The 17,189-nt window shown below is 34.5% G+C and overlaps 3 protein-coding genes across 4 annotated transcripts; 2 read left to right on the top strand and 1 right to left on the bottom strand.

Annotated features, from left to right (window-relative positions):
- The first annotated feature begins 5,155 nt into the window (after positions 1-5,155).
- On the top strand, positions 5,156-7,304 carry LOC102608440 (GTP-binding nuclear protein Ran-3). Its single transcript, XM_006483250.3, has 8 exons — positions 5,156-5,319; positions 5,445-5,514; positions 5,780-5,836; positions 5,932-6,049; positions 6,241-6,330; positions 6,429-6,608; positions 6,708-6,785; positions 6,937-7,304. Exons 1-8 carry the CDS (start codon positions 5,317-5,319, stop codon positions 7,004-7,006), a joined length of 666 nt encoding a protein of 221 aa, XP_006483313.1. The 5' UTR covers positions 5,156-5,316; the 3' UTR covers positions 7,007-7,304.
- Positions 7,305-8,042: 738 nt separating this feature from the next.
- Positions 8,043-9,218, bottom strand: LOC102608734 ((-)-isopiperitenol/(-)-carveol dehydrogenase, mitochondrial). Of its 2 annotated transcripts, XM_006483251.4 has the most exons (2): positions 8,810-9,218; positions 8,043-8,650 (listed from the first exon to the last, which is right to left on the bottom strand). In XM_006483251.4, exons 1-2 carry the CDS (start codon positions 8,994-8,996, stop codon positions 8,202-8,204), a joined length of 636 nt encoding a protein of 211 aa, XP_006483314.2. In that variant the 5' UTR covers positions 8,997-9,218; the 3' UTR covers positions 8,043-8,201. The 2 variants fall into 2 exon arrangements, with proteins under 2 accessions (XP_006483314.2, XP_015387240.2); XM_015531754.3 differs by having other exon boundaries at positions 8,043-9,215.
- A 5,702-nt stretch (positions 9,219-14,920) lies between these two features.
- Positions 14,921-16,084, top strand: LOC107177617 (RNA polymerase II C-terminal domain phosphatase-like 4). The gene has a single exon (XM_015531680.2). The coding sequence runs from the start codon at positions 14,921-14,923 to the stop codon at positions 16,082-16,084; it is 1,164 nt and encodes a 387-aa protein (XP_015387166.2).
- The last annotated feature ends 1,105 nt before the right edge of the window (positions 16,085-17,189 follow it).

The raw sequence follows: 17,189 nt of genomic DNA, 5'->3' as shown, positions 1-17,189 counted from the left end.
TTATATACAGTTACTCATCCCTGTTAACTTGGATGGCGCGCATTGGGTACTAGAACGAGTTGACTTTCTGAAAAACAAAGTCTAGATTTATGACTGATTACTTACATTTCGCGACGACAAAAGGTACAAGTTGAAATTAAAGCCACTTGAAGTTATATTCCCTCGATAGTCGGAAAATGTTGGCTTCTACAACATCCGACCTGAGTTGCGGAGTGCAGATCCTTGGAAAGTTATGGCAGTTAAGAGCGCGCCACAACAAGAGCCCGAAACTGGCGATTGCGGTGTTTTTGTATTGATGGTTACGATGTATTTAATGTTCGGGCTTAGATTGAAGTTTAACGCTAGTCATGTCGAGTACTTTATAAAGAAGATTGCGGTTGACATATTGCATGAGCACACACAAGCTGATTAAGCTGAAACACTCTACATGAGCAAGTTCTCTTTTACAAGTCAACCAAACATTCCTTAAGCCCACCGCCTAAAATTGAAATCGATGCGGAGACACCGGCCGAACTATCATTCTTTCAGTTATAGTTCTCCTCTCAGTGACTATTTCATCTGCCTATGTTGTTAGCCGAGTAGTCATAGATTCAGCCACAATTTTTCTATCATAAAACCATTGCTGCAATGTTTTCCTAAAGTGATCAACAAGATGAGTAACAGGAAATTTCCGAGGTTCTCTCGTGAAAGAATTAACACTCTCTGCGATGTTGGTGGTAAGTATGTTGTACCTCATACCTTTAAACTGAGACCTTGCCCAATTACATGTACCGACATTATTTTCTAGGTAATTAGCCGCACCCGAGTGGATCATCCACAACCCTTCAAATTGTCTCTTAAATTCCTTGTGGCTATATGCTTTTGCTGCATTAATAAAGGCAGGCTCAAATTTATCCCAAAGAGCTTTTGACATTCTAAACTGCGATTTAATGTTACCTTTCACGTGGTAAAAACAAACGCCGTGAGTTGCATTGTGAAATACTCTAAGAACGGCTCTCCTTATGGCAGTGCATCGATCAAATATAATTACCAACTCAGGTCTATCGCCAATCACTCCGTGTAACTTCATCATAAACCATTCACAAGCATCATTGTTTTCTGAATCCATGATCCCAATGGCTAACGGATACAATTGATTGTTACCATCAAGACATGTTGCCACGAACATGCTTCCACGATATAGTCCCTTCAGATGAGTACCATTTACAACAATGACAGACCGAATGTACTGCATAAACCCCTTGATGGAAGATCCGAGTGCTACAAAATAATACAAGAAATTACCATCTCCATCCTGCTTGAGGTGAGTGACTGTACCCTTATTCGCTGTAGTTAGTACGTGAGAATATTTAAGGAGCAAGTTGTATGACTCTGAAGGGTTGCCTCGAACTATTTCAAGACTAACTTCTCTCGCCCGATATGCCTGCTGGTATGTTAATTGAACACCGTATTCCTGTTGTATATATGCTCTTATGTCATTGGGAGTATAAATCCTCTTATCTTGAATATATTTTTCTGCGATAATATAACCGACAACCCGGCTCCTTACTTGATGACGTCCATCAACCAATACCTCATTATGACAAGTGTGTACATTATCAATTCTCTTCATCACCCAAGGAACATTTTGCTCATTCGAACATCTAGTTGCTCGAATACGTCATTTACATGATTCTGAACAACAGTGAGCCTCGAAACATGTCGTAGTAGATCGTACAATCTTGAAATCAAACTTATCTCTAAAGGCCACCTTGCGTAGTTGTAATATAAACTCATTCTTCTCAGCAAATAGCTTACCCACACTGATATCATCTGAGTCACAACTGCTAACAAAGCTTGGAGCAACCATGTTCGAAGGCAAAGTTGGAGCAAGACTTGTAAGGGGGTCAATGCTCCTTCTCGATCGAACCATCGAAGGAATAGGTCTATTGCCTCTGTTATTCACAGGAGTATTGTCTTCACACTCATCCTCATGCTGAAACGACAGAACATTCGAAGGACCGGCTCCTCCATCATCACCATCATTATTGAAATGAGTGCCCCCCCTCGTATTATTAGAAGATTTTGCACAAACATTATCCCCCTCTATCTCATTATGAAAATCATTATTGTCCCGAAAATTATTGTTGTGATATGGAGAATACCGTTGCTCCAACGACGTCGTTATTGAAAATACCGTTGCTCCAACATCCTCTAACGTAACGCCATTATCATCAATGTTGTCATAATTGTCGTGGATTGGAGAGTAATATTGCTGCAGCGATATTGTCCTTGGCAACACCTCTTCATTATTATTGGCGCCAAACATAGTTGCTCTAAACCAAGTTTCTATATTGACATGTGGCTCAATACCTTCGCTCGAAACTCGAGGTGATGTGGTCACGAATATAGGAATGCATTCAAAATTGCCTACGTCGGATGCCATATGCAACACAACCCTCACCATTTCATCATCACATATATCCATGGGCAGTGCACATATACGATATAATGTGTTACTAGACCTCAAAGTTGTCTTCATTGTGATATTATATTCATTAAGGTTTATTTGTAACACCTCGTATACTCTTGTCAATAACTGATCAAACAGACAATTTTTCCTAACCAAAAAAGCTCGATTTTTACCATTCACATACTCCATACGGCCATCTTCTAATGTCTCCCACCAACCATCGTAACACAATTCAAGTACAACTGAATCCATTAAGCCTGAAATTATATAAAAAAAGGAAAATTATTCGAGCCATATCAAAATAATACAGTTTTAATGAATCTACAAGGGTTGGTGCGACAGGGCGCCGGTCGCCCGAAGCTTGGTGCGACAACCACCCTGTCACCAGATTCACCCCCGACTCAGTTCAGCAAGTTCAAAAAATAACTCATACCACTAAGTGATGTTAGTGTTGGATCTGGATAGATTATGATGGGATTTTACTTTTACCGTTGTCTTTTGCCGTCGCCGTTGGCTGATGATTCAAGAGTGGAAAGCTGCGTTTGGTTTGACGATATGGGTGAAACAATGTTGCTTTTGGTCTGTAAAGAAGGGTAATTTAGAGAGAAAAGCTCGTGTTTGGCTAATGTTGATAGAAAAAAGTTGAGAGGATTAATTGTGAAAATAACAAAATATTTATGGTTATTTTCGTAAATTTCCCAAGAAAGAGTTCAATTCAAATTGGATTTTTAACATTTCCACCAAGAATTTTTAAGAGGTGTCTACAGTCCGCTGAAAGACCCATAAAACCTACAAACAAATATAAATAGTGAAGACTCTGCAAATGTTAAAAATATTTGGTTGTGAAGACACACTGCATGTCTGTTGCATCCATTGCACCTCATCGTAGGCGGTTGCACAAGTTATAAGGCAGTTGACGAGAGGGGTGCCTTCGAGAACGCGGACAAAAGTGGTGCATGTGTATGGTTTGAAGCAATTACTCTCTAGACTCTAGCTGCACACGCTGAACTAATAGACCACGTCAAGCGAAAATATTGGATAAAATTTGAATTCGAGAGTTGTGTGCATTAAAAGAAATTAGGGAAGTAAAATCATTTTTGGACCAGCTCATGACATAATTCTAACTACTAATAATAGATACTTGAGATAATATATAAGGCAATTTTGAATCGATTGAATATTTATTACCCTTCACTAGCACGCTATGGTAACTAGTAAGCTCCATTATTTTTTAACAATAAAATTGTTAATGAGTAATGCTAAATTTGATTATTAAATCCCTAATTTAACAATAACATGGGTTTTGGGTGTTTTGACTTTTGAAAGACCCCTAAAACCTACAAATATATATATATATATAGTGGTGAGATACTAACTTTGCATTTACTAATCGGGAATTGTAATCAGAATGAATTAGAATTGAAATGGTATGGAATGAGAATCAGAACAAGTTGTTTATTTTAATTGTAGTAATCATAATCAGAATGAGAATAAGTTGTATTATCATTGATGCTTTTACTTTAATTAGGAACCTAAATGAATTGGTGCTTTCGAGAATGGCAGAATGATTTCCACCACCTTGAAGGAATCGGTTTCCCATTGCTGAAACCCAAATTAAGGTGTGTCTACCTTTTTTATTTCAATTCATATTCCTAATTTGTAAAATAAAACATCGTCAATAATTCTGATTCTGAAATAGGACATTAATTTCTGCCACCCCTTTAAAAATTAGTCTCTCGTTCCTAAAACCTAAATTGAGGTAGATCTCAATTTAGGAAATAAACACTATTAATAATTTCGATTCTAAATTCTTATTCTTCAATTTGAAAAGCAAATACACCCTTCCACTTTTTTTAAGTCTCAATTTTATTTTGTGGGCTCTATAGCACAACTTTTTAAAGAGAACATCATTACCTATAGAGTTGGACTATTAACACCCTTTCATTAATTTGAAAAAACTCCTACTTTTATTACAATTACATTTAAGGACATATGTAAAAAGATTTTATGTACTATTTATTTTTTTTTTTTATTATGAGTGGATCTTTTAAACGCCCCTTAAAAAAATATTATGAAACCTTTCATTTTTTTATCTACATTTTTTAACCTCAAAGAGAATAGTAATTAAATCAAAACTAAATTTTTAATCCATATCTTTAAAACCCCTGAAAATAAGAAGACTTCTTCTTTTGTTTTTTTTTTCCAAGACCTAAGAGTCCTCTTAATAATCTTTCAATAAAAAATTATAATTTTTAATAAACTTTAAATGGGGTATTTTGAGAGTGTTGATTTAAAAAAGAAAGGAAGGAAGGTGGTGTTTTTGGTATTAAACAAAATAGAATTAAAAATTTAAAGAGTTTTAAAGGATGGCGTATAGTCCAACTCTTGCTCATGTGATATTAGGTCGAGCCCATATGAAATCTAGAACCCAACCCAAAAGCCTAACAAGATAGAAGCAAAGCCCACACGCAATAGTATTAATCTGACAGATCAGTCCACAAAATCATTCCACACGTAAGAATCACGCTGATGAGTCCCAAAATCAGACGGTGGAGAGAATCGCGTCAGCTTAAAGCTAACTAAGAAGTTAGATTTAGTTGGGCAGAGATCTCCTACAGCACGCATCACCCATTTCAATGACATTCACCAATCATATATAAACTTCTCTCACAAGCTCTAATCAGATCTTTCCTTTCGGTTCAGCCGCACACAGACGATTAAAACCTCGCAATTAGGGTCTCCTAAAAGCTAAAACCTCTTATATAAACCCCCTTACGAAAAGGCGATTGCCAAACACTCCAACATTCCCCGACACTGAGCGCTCTCTCGCTTAAATTCAAAATCCAAACGCAACAAATCAACTCATGGTATGATGATTCGTCTCTCTTTCAATCTCTGCATTTTTTTTTATCTTTTGTTTTTTTATTGCTGTTTGATTTACTTGATCTGCATCTTGATTTGTGTTTATGTGTTGATTTTATTTGTGGTGTAGGCTCTGCCGAATCAGCAAACTGTTGATTATCCAAGCTTCAAACTTGTAATTGTCGGCGATGGTGGCACTGGTAATGATCGATAAAATTAATACATAAATAAAGTCCTTTTTTGTGCACTTTTGATTTTTTTTTTTGGATACTTGTTTAAGGAATCTAGGGTTTTTTTTGGGGGGGGTGGGGGGGTGGGGTTGAATAGTATTAGTTATTTTAAGACTCGTGATTTATTGCGGTCTGACTATGGATTTGGGTTTTGGTTTCAAGTGGGTTGGTATTTGCTTTATGGTTTTGTTGAGTTGGTTATGTGTTGCTGACTGTGAGGTGATGTACATTGCAGGGAAGACTACCTTTGTGAAGAGGCATCTTACTGGTGAATTCGAGAAGAAATATGAACGTAAGTTTTCTTTGGCTTCTATTTTATTTTCGCTGAACGGCAAAATTAAACTAAAAGAAGTTTTCTTTTTAACACTTTGTTTTGATTACACTCAGCGACCATTGGTGTGGAAGTTCATCCATTGGACTTCTTTACCAACTGTGGAAAAATACGATTCTATTGCTGGGACACTGCCGGACAAGAGAAGTTTGGTGGTCTTAGAGATGGATACTAGTAAGTAACCACTTGCAAAGATCTTGTGATTTATTTATTTTTCCTTTTATGTTAGATTTATTGGTCATTTTTATCAAATCCTAGATGTCTTGCTTCAGCATTTTTTCTAGTTTTAAGTACTTGAATTCTGATAAGTAGATTTTAGCATTGATTTGTTTGGCTACATTACTAAGTATTTGTTGATTGTGCAGCATCCATGGGCAATGTGCTATCATCATGTTTGATGTTACTGCCCGCTTGACGTATAAGAATGTTCCGACGTGGCACCGTGATCTCTGCAGGTTTGTATTGAACCTGCTTGTTTTTCTTTTCTGATTTCAAGTTAGAGCTTTTGAATGTTGTACATAATGTTTTTGCATCTTTTTGATGCCTTCTTCAGGGTGTGTGAAAACATCCCAATTGTTCTTTGCGGGAACAAGGTCGATGTGAAGAACAGGCAGGTGAAAGCAAAGCAGGTTACTTTCCACAGGAAGAAGAATTTGCAGTACTATGAGATCTCAGCCAAGAGCAATTACAACTTTGAGAAGCCTTTTCTTTACCTTGCCAGAAAACTTGCTGGGTATGTACTCTGATACTTTCCAAGTGCAATTATAACTTTTGGTTCCTTTATGGTTTTGATGCGATTAACAGATTATTAATATCTTTCTACGGGTTGCAGGGATCCTAACTTGCATTTTGTCGAGTCTCCTGCCCTTGCTCCCCCAGAGGTGCAAATCGATTTGGCTGCTCAGCAACAGTAAGTTTCTTATCATGTCTGCATGACATCTATATCTATCACACGCTCGCGCGCGCGCGCACACACATTTGTATGCACAATGTTTTTTTTTCCCCCTTTTGCTACATTGCTAGTTTTGTTTTTTCTCATGTTCATTGCTTATGTTTTTCAGACATGAAGCTGAACTTGCTGCTGCTGCTAGTCAACCTCTCCCAGATGAAGATGATGACGCCTTCGAGTGAAAGAAGACAATGGATCGTGTGATTATTGGAGTGAAGAGTTCAATATTGATTGTTTTGAGGATCTGTTGGGTGTCTTTTGACATGAGCTTTGGATTGAACCATTGCTGGCTTATTTAGCATTGTGTTTCTTACTCTTGCCTAATTCATGTCAGTCTCTACTTGTTTTTGTTTTCGCGTCTACATTCTCTGTTTACCAGCGGGGGAGCCATCCAATTTTCTGTAGGATGTTTAAATGATGCCCCATATCCTAGTTCATTTATATATTGTGTTGATAATTGAGGATTCAATTTACTGCTTACCTGGCTTGAGTTGAGTTTAGCATACATGTTCGTTCTTTGGGTGTTTTATGATTAACTGTTCTGGCACGATTGTATGGTACGATTGTGTGTGATGATGAAATGCTACCAATGCCCGGATTATTAATGTTACAATTTGTTGTAAATGAATGTGACTGCTCCAGATTACAAATTTAAATGGTTCTTCCGACTTCCAAATGACATCATCTCATGACCACACATGTTTGGAACTTTATTTTTTGACCCTGCAACTAATGAGGTGTACTGAAGAGCTTGGCTGAGTTTTGATCAAGTATTAGGGATGTGTATTCACTATTCAAAAATGCCTAGAAAATTCATTCCTAGTTTTGCCATTAGGGAATATGTTCTCATCCCAATCTCCCTACCAGGTTCCGGTACGCCTCCCTACTTCATTTAAAATCGACTGTGCGCTTGTTAATCTGTTGCTTTTACTTCCTTCAGAACCGTGAGCAGGAGCCGCCTGTATATTATTAAAGCGTTTAGGTGACGACAAACGGATATTATCATTATGTCCCCAGATTCGGTTCAATTTTTTCACCCCTGTGATGCACGACAATGAACGCACGGTGGTACCTTATCGGCTTATCCGAATAAGCTTGAAATTTTTGGGCTTGGTCTATAGCTACTTGACCCAGAATGATGGATGGTCCAATAGCTAAGACAGGCGTACGTTACTATCACACGATAAGTCAATTGTGTCAGTGTCTGATGTCTCAATGTGACGGGAGTAAAATATAGGTTGCTTTGCCGTAGGGCTTCTGCTCACATAATATTAAATATTCGCATAGACATGATAAATTGAACAAGCACAAATCAGGAGATTTATTGAAACCATCCACCGGTAAAGGTGAATTCCAGTACGCCTCTGATTAATTTAATCATCGAATCAGAAACCCGCCATCAACAACGAGGTCGTGCCCGGTGACAAACTCAGAGTCCCTGCATGCAAGAAACAACACAGCATCCGCCACGTGTCCGGCTCTCAACACAGCTCCTTCCAACGGCGTCTGTGGCTCAAACAGCTTCTCAACCTCGTCCGCGGGCATCCCATAAGCGTGGCAAGTCAATGGCGTGGCCAGCCCGTGCGGTGAAACGCAGTTCACTCTAATCCCATGCACCCCCAGCTGCACGCTCGCCGATCGAACCAACCCAATCACCGCATGCTTCGACATGTGATAATCAGTCCTCCTTTTGCCCCCGCAAGAACCCGCCACGCTGGCTGTACACACAATACTGCCTCGTACGCCGCCCTCCACCATAACGCGCGCCGCGTGTTTCACACACGCGGCCATTCCACGTACGTTGATTGCAAACAATCTGTCGAAGGCTGAAAAGTCGAGATCAAGTACGGTCTGATCAGAACTACTCAGAATCCCAGCATTGCTAAACATGATATCTAGCTGCCCGTAATTTTGGACCGTTGAGTCAACCAATGCTTTGACTTGACATTCATTGGTAACATCACAGTGCACATAGTGACACTTACCGACACCAATTGATGTGGCTACTTGTCGGCCTAATTCATCTTGAATGTCAGCAATAACGATCATACGGGCACCGTGATCAGCGAAAAGACGCGCCGTGGTTTCTCCGATGCCGCTTGCGCCGCCGGTGATTATGGCCACCTTGCCTTCAAGTTTATTCTTGGCGTTACACATTGAGGAATCTGCCATCACGATCAAGTGACAAATATCGCAGCAGAATTAGATTTTAAGCGTCTTTCTGTGGCTAAGCTAAAGACCAAAGTGCTAATGTTGATAAAATATTAAATACTAAATCGTTAGCTTATTGGGGCCCATAATTTGGCCAATTTCAACCATTCAATCCATGAGTTTTTTTATACGTACTACGTAGGATGAAGAATCACGAATTCACACTTTTAGATGATAATAAATGTAATGAAAAAACAATACGGCAATTAATATCTATGGATTGGGCGCTTCCGAAATGACATCCGCCAAATTTTAACTTCCGTCAACAGAATTTCTCTCTCCGCTTTTTTTTTTTTTTTAATTTACTTTACCGGTAACTTAATACTTTCCTTACCTAGCTGACTAGAGATTAAACTCTAAAACTTTTAATACAAGAGATTTTCTTTCAAAAAAAAAAAAAATACAAGAGATTTTATTATTTCAATTGAATAGCACCCATAATCCGAACTGAACCGACGCAAACCAAACTTTTTTCCCGCATGGGTAAGCATAAAAATCTTATCAAGAGATCGGCAATCTAAAATTAAATAGTATCAAATTAAAATTAATATGTGTGATAGTTTCTTATCAAATTTAACAAACTTCAAACGCAAGACCTCAACTTATGAACTTGGTGTAAAACTTTAAACATAAACTCACAACTAAAATTCTATTTAAAATTAAAATTAAAAAAAGAGAGCTAAAAATCATCTCCCTAAAACTTACAAATTTTCTTGAATTTTATTTGTGTAAGGTGGATTGCTAATTTAGCGCATTAATTGGGCTTTAAATATGTGAAAATAATTGCAATCTCGATCATCCAATTTGCGCTGAATCTAAATGTTCAAAATACTGATGACTTAGGTAACGTTTGTTTTGTTGTCTGAAATTTAAATGGGTCATAATTTTTTTAAAGTCTGAATAGGTCTGAATACGAAAATCTAAATGACATGTTTATTTTTCTTTTTTAAATATCTGAATATAAGTGGCATCTTGTTTGTTTTTACAATAAAAAATATCTTAAATTTGGTTCTTTGACATTTATGTCCTTTTAAATTTAAACAAAAAAGAGAATTAGATTTTATAGTTTAGGAAATAAGTTATTTTATAGAGATATTTTTAGAATATAATATTTATTTATCATTCAGACCTTTTTTCATTCAGATAAAAGTCACAAAAGTTTACTTTTTCTATTCAGATGTCTTAAAATCAGACATAAATTCTAAAAAACAAACAAATATATTTTAAAAAATGTCTGAAATTTTATTCAAATGTTTAACGAACAACCTCTTAGTTAACATACATTTCACACTGTTATATTTGAAATTGGGCATGCGTTTTTTTTTTCACACATGGGCGTCTAATTAATGCCAAATGTGATTAGCGCGATCAATGTGGCATTTTTTTTTGGGTGGGGGGGGGGGGGGGGGGGGGGGGGGGGGGTTTATAATTTAGAAAAATATTATTTCTTATTTTCAGAAATAAAAAACTGACACCGCAGCCAATTACGAATCTATATCCAACGAAATTGTATCCTTATTCCATTCATAATTCTATTTAACTACTCTTAATTTAACTTAATTATATTTCCGATGTATTTAGGCTCAAACCGAGATACTTTTTTTTTGGATTTTTCACTAAGAATGTTTTACATGATTACATGATTGCTTCCCATTACTTATCAAATATTGTGCCTTTTTGCCAATTATTTAATTCAGTGGGTCTATTCTTGTTTAAGAAAAAAAAAACAAAAAAGAATTGTGGGTCTATTAGTCTCCTCCAATATTTCAAAGTTATTGTATATATTAATTTTCAAATTAAGAAAATTTGAGTCTTAAACAAAATATGAATTAAGATAATGAAAAAGAAAAGTGGCGAGAAGGATATTATGAATACTTGTTGTTTGGAGGAAATTTTGGATGTCGACATGAACTAATGACTTGATGAAACTTAGCAAAAAAAGTTAATCAAGTAAAGTCAGCTCGCTCCTCAAATATATTCAAAGATATTGTATATATAAAGTTTCAAAATAAGAAAATTTTGAGTCTTTGTTAAGCAAAATATAAATTGAGAGAATAAAAAGAAAAGTTGCAAAAAGGATATTCTGAATATATTTTGTTTGAGGAAAATTTGGATGCTAACGTGAACTAATGAGTTAATGACATGTGGCAAAGAAAGTTAGTCAAGTGAGGTCAACTCATTTGACCAAATGACAATATAGCTCTCAAAAGTCAAGAGATGAGCTCCTTGAGGAAAATCACAGTGTCGGTAAATATGCCTAGCATTAAGGGGTGATATCGGAACCCAAATTTTGTTGATTAGAGCCAAACATGCAGATCGTGCATGCCATGATGCGAGAGAACACAAATATTTTCCTTTGGCTAAAAATAAGGAGCCAATAAGAGTGAAGATTCTTTAATAAGTAATGAGAGAAAGTCACGTCAGCTGTCCTTTGCTATCTCTAAAAGACAGCAGGATTAAGGCTGAGAGACTGCCATGGATCCAATAATGGATACAAAAAGGTGGTTGAAGGTTTTCCTGCCTCCCAAGCTCATGGATGTCACCATCAAAGGATAAAAGGCAAAAGTACTAAAATAGCCTCACTTGTGGAGGACAAACTAATGAAAATTTGTTAATTGTCCAAAAATACCAAAAATATGTCAATAATGCTCCTATATAAGCTTCACGTATTTAATTTTGAAAGAAATCTCTCTCTCTCTCTCTCTCTTTCTCCTTTTACTCTATTCAAGCTTACCCCTTTTTTTTTCAAGATTTTTAAAAAGCTATCTCATCTTTTTCTTCCTCCATTTTTAGATCAATGTGGAAGATTTTGATTATCTCATCTCTCAAAGAAGCTTTTCCCTTATTCTTATCTAAAGAAACTCCATAATCTTTATAAGACACATATCTCTCTCGCATTATTATTCACCATAAATAACCTTTAATGAGGTTTTGTTAATGTTGTAAAGCAAATCATTTAATATTTCATTTATATAGTGGATAAGAGATGAGCTATTCCCATGGATGCAGGCTAAAGGGCTAAACCACATCAAAACTTGTGTGTTATTTATTATTTATTCTTATTTCCTACTTATTATAATAGTTTTGATGCCCAAATCATATTTCATATATTCACACGAGTTATCCAACGAGCTTTACTAAGCTCCCTAGATAAGCTTTCTACTTTTATCCTTAATGGTGCGTTTACTTCATAGAAATGAGAATGAGGTGGAATGGGAATGGACTGGGAATGAGAATGAAATTTCAATATTTACTTGGCAAAATAAATGAGAATGAGAATCAATTTACCAAAATACCTATAGTATTAATAATTAATAAAAATAATTAATTTATGATTATTAACAATATTATCATTATTATTTTTGTTATTATTATTTTTATTAATATTATCATTATTAACATTTATTATTATTATTAGTTTTATTAACTTTATTATTTTAGTTACTATTAATTATTGTTAATATTATTTTTATTAATATTATCATTATTAATATTTATTATTATTAAATTTATTATTTTTATTATTTATTATTTATTATTGTTATTACTATTTTTATTAATATTATCATTATTAACGCTTATCATTATTATTATTGTTAAAATTAAATTTTATTAACTTTATTATTTTAGTTATTATTAATTATTGTTATTATTATTTTTATTAATATTATCATTATTAACATTTAATAAAATTTATTAACAGTAATAAAATTAATAATAATAATAACAACAAGAAGGATAATATTTTTAATAATGATAAATTAATTATTTTTATTAATTATTATTTTAATCATTATTTTTATTGTTAATAATGATAATTTTAATGAAAATAATAATAATAATAATTAATAATAACTAAAATAATAAAGTTAATAAAATTTAATAATAATAAAAATAAAATTAATAATAATAATAATAACAACAAGAAGGATAATATTTTTAATAATGATAAATTAATAATTATTATTTTTGTCATTATTTTTATTGTTAATAATGATAATATTAATGAAAATAATAATAATTAATAATAACTAAAATAATAAAGTTAATAAAATTTAATATAATAATAATTATTATTATTATTATTATTATTATGAATGACATTTAAAATAATAAATTATTTGTGATTTGAACAAGGGTAATTTAGGAAATATGAAAAAATTAGAAGGATAAAAAAATAAATTTATTTTTCATTCCCATTCCCACGTTTTCATTCCCAACCTCTCCCATAGGAATGGGATTCTCATTCCTTATTCCCAAATTGTGTGTGACCCACACATTTTATTCTCATTCCCAAATTACATTTTGCCAAGTAAACATAGGTTTCATTCTCATTTCTCAAACCCATAAGTAAACACACCATAAGTTCACCAAACCTACCCCCTGAGCTTTGTTAAGCTCCTAATTATGTCAACTCTCGAAATTAACTCTCACGAGCTCCACTGATCTCTCCATATTAGTTCTCCACTAAAATCGCCTCGATTCATCTTCCAGATCATCTCAGTTATACCTCCTGCCTCAAACACCAGAAAAACACATTTCAACCTTTACTAGCTCAATCTCCCCTTGAATATAAATTTTATTTGCTTTAATTGGATTTGACGTGGATCTAGTGAGAACAAGCATTGATCTTAGAAAAAAAATCCTATTAAAACTTTTTTTTAACTTATAAAAAAGTTTTATTTTCTTTTTAATGTTATATTTAAAATGGGTAAGGACATTAAAAAGTAAAATTTATATGACTGACAATGCCTCTCACAAGTTTTTTGTTTGACAAAATGAAAGTTACAATATATGATTAAATAAAGGAATTTGTGAAGCAAAATTTTAACTATTTTTTTGTTTAACATTTAAATTCTTTACTTAAAAATGTAATTTAATATTTAAAGTTAAAAAAGTATCATTTATATCAATAGTCACCTATAATTGGATTGAGTTGATCTAAAGAATGAAAACTTAAGTCACATTTTTAAGAGAAAGTTAATTAAATGAGTTTTTAACGAGTTTAAAGCATTGAAAAACACTTTAATGTGTTCGAAAGTGCTGAGTTCACACAAAATATTGAAGATTGCAGTTCGCAAATTAATGACGTTTGTCTTTAGGAAGATTACCACTTCCTAAAAAAATCGACTTTTACAACTTACTCACTAGTATTCTCAAAAAAACTTCATTATTCTCCTAACGTTGAACCTTCAATGAAAAATGTGTAATTTTTTTCTTTTGCTTTTTTAAATTTAACAAAATTTTAAATCTAATACCTTAATTTAATTTTTTTCATAAGATTATTCTCAAACAAATTTTCTCTAAATTTATTTATAAATAATAAATTTGCCCCATTGTGCTCCAATGTATAGATAAAATAACGTACACTAAGAATTTAATGAAGAAATTAAAAAAATAAAACATAATTTCATCACAAAAATTAATCATTGCAATTTTTTTTAATTTATCTTTATTCAATAATTTGGACTTAAATAAACATGCGTGACTGTTAGTTGATTTATTTTCTATCCTTATGAAAAATTATTGTTATACCTATCAAATGATGACACATTATTATTTAAGATTCAAACTCATTCAGTATTTGCATGTAGTATCTCTTTTTCTAAATTTTCCTTTTTGTTTTAGGTAACATTTAATTTCTTTATGCCGTAATGGGTCGAAATTGTAAATTAACTAATGGGAAATCATTTTTCCCTTTTGTTTTGGGTAATATTTAATTTCTTTATGCAATAATGGATCGAAGTTGTTAACTAACCCTACGAAAAAGGAAATCCTAACCTTTAAAGGAAACGTACCCGGCCCTATATATACGTACGAGTATTTCGTGTACTTGCCATTCGTTAATTGCATTGCACTTACCAAATTAATCTCACTATCTCAGCATGCATGCTCTGTCCTCTTCTTCTTCTTCAGCTCCTCATCCTCATGAACAATTGGCACCTTGTTTCTCGCATTTCAAGGAATCTTGTTCGCACCCCCAAACATTCAATGGAGTGTGCTTATCTTGTGCACAAACTGTAGGCGAGGGATACGGCTTATCATTTAATTACATGCTCGAGGGTTTAGAGTTCGGCAAAGATGAAGTTACACGTTTGAAAAGAATGAACTCAGAGATTGTGTTTGGGCAGAGGAAACTCCAGTTAGTTCTGGATTTAGATCATACCTTGCTGCATGCAACAGACTTGGACATGTTAGCTCCTGATGATCGTGACTATTTGATGAAACGAGAAAGTTCTGCATCAGACGGCGGCGGCCTGTTTATGATGGATGGTGGGTTATTACTGGTCAAGTTAAGGCCTTACATTCGGAGTTTTCTCAAGGAAGCGTGCAAGATGTACGATATTTACATATGTACCATGGGGAACCGACACTACGCTGAGATGATTGCTAAACTGCTTGACCCCAAGTGTGAGTACTACATCAGCTCAAGATTGATCACGTGCGAAGACTTTAAAGATACGGGAAAGAAGAATCTTGATTTGGTTCTAGGGCAAGAACGGGGTGTTGTTATAGTTGATGATACGGCGGAGGTTTGGAAGGATCACAAGGAGAACCTCATACTGGTGGGGAAGTATAATTACTTTAAAGAGAGAATCAGAAAGAGTAAGAATAATGATCAGAAATCCTATTCCGAGAGGAAGAGTGATGAGAGTGAGTTGAATGGGGCACTTGTGAATGTGCTTCGAGTCCTGAAAAGAGTTCACGAGTTGTTTTTTGAGAATCCGGAGAATCTTGTTTGGGGAGATGTTAGGAGTTTCCTGGCGAAAATTCGGAGGCAGATTCTTGCAGGCTGTACATTGTTCTTTAATATGGGCGATGTCGGTCCTCAGGAATTTCCATTACTAAGGCGGAGGGCTGAGGAGTTGGGTGCTGCATGCACGGATGTACACGACTCGTCGGTGACCCATGTGGTCTCAACGCGGCAAGCAACAGAGGGCCGTCGGTTAGCCGAGCAACATAACAACTTTCTCGTGCATCCGCGGTGGATTTATGCTGCTTATTATCTGTGGAGCAGACAAGCAGAGAATGATTATTTTCCACTTTAGACATTTTTTTATTTATTTTCAAGTTGGTCACATTAATTTTTCCATTGATCGAATTAACCAAGTCACGACTGCTTGTATATTTTCTTCTTAATCTCGAATTGAATTTCGGCATTATTTCTTTGATCTGATCGAGAGAAATTTGTGTTTGAGACGTCATGGTAATTAAGTGCGTGCGAATGAGGATTACAATATATCTTTTCCAATTTCCAAGAAGAATAATTGACGGTCAGAATATTCTGCGGGTAGATAAATTGTAATTTTTTTACAGCAATTAATTAATACAAACATCAACTTATTACTTTAAAAGAAATGAAAATGCTAGCTGCAACTAGAAACTCAGAATCTTGACATGCAAGATTACAACATGTTTCACTTGGAGCACAACCCCTTTTATCCAGCGGCGTATTTGTAGTTCGAAAATCTTCATCAATTTCATTAATTACCAAGATGCATGTCCGTTAATTGTGAGTGAATTGATCTGTTCTTTCTTCCTCTATTAAGTTCAATGGCCGCAGCAACTCTATGACTTTATTAGGCAATGTGTATATAAGCAATGGCCAATGGTAATTTACATACACTACGCTTTTAGCAATCAATTAGTAATTAGGATGCGTAACGTAACATGTTATAGGTAAATTATAGGCAACGGTAATATACAATTAATAAAGGAATTGCAAATATAGAGAAGTACAAATATTTAAAGAAGATTTCAAATACGACTATGGATATGATAATTAAGAAATAGCTTCACAAAAAATGAGCAACTAAATTAGTTTTTGTAAATAATTCTTCTATTCCTCGCACATAAATATCTTATTACATAATCAAAAACTGCATGTGCATGGGTGGGCATTTTTAGTTGGAACTAAAATGTACGCCGTCTCGGGAAGAATTTGATAACATACAAGATCTATATATCTACATTGAGAAAGTGAATAATTAACACTTCAAGGGCAAAAATCACTAGGCCTTAACCCAGTGGCTAGAGCCACTGTCTCACAAGTGTGAGGGAAGTGGTTCGAACCCCCACATAAATATCTTATTACATAATCAAAAGCTGCATGTGCATGGGTGAACATTTTTAGTTGGAACTAAAATGTACGCC

Source organism: Citrus sinensis, chromosome 1 (genome assembly GCF_022201045.2).
Source record: "Citrus sinensis cultivar Valencia sweet orange chromosome 1, DVS_A1.0, whole genome shotgun sequence".
Classification (NCBI taxonomy): Eukaryota; Viridiplantae; Streptophyta; class Magnoliopsida; order Sapindales; family Rutaceae; genus Citrus; species Citrus sinensis.
Note: the sequence above shows the minus strand (reverse complement) of the source record. Positions and strands in the feature narration are given on the sequence as shown.

Excerpts from the sequence above, each read along its gene's own strand:
- LOC107177617 (XM_015531680.2), top strand. The coding sequence starts at position 14,921 with ATGCATGCTCTGTCCTCTTCTTCTTCTTCAGCTCCTCATCCTCATGAA.
- LOC102608440 (XM_006483250.3), top strand. Across the intron at positions 5,837-5,931 it reads ATTCGAGAAGAAATATGAAC|CGACCATTGGTGTGGAAGTT; the intron begins GTAAGTTTTCTT and ends GATTACACTCAG. Across the intron at positions 6,050-6,240 it reads GGTCTTAGAGATGGATACTA|CATCCATGGGCAATGTGCTA; the intron begins GTAAGTAACCAC and ends TTGATTGTGCAG.
- LOC102608734 (XM_015531754.3), bottom strand. The coding sequence starts at position 8,996 with ATGGCAGATTCCTCAATGTGTAACGCCAAGAATAAACTTGAAGGCAAG.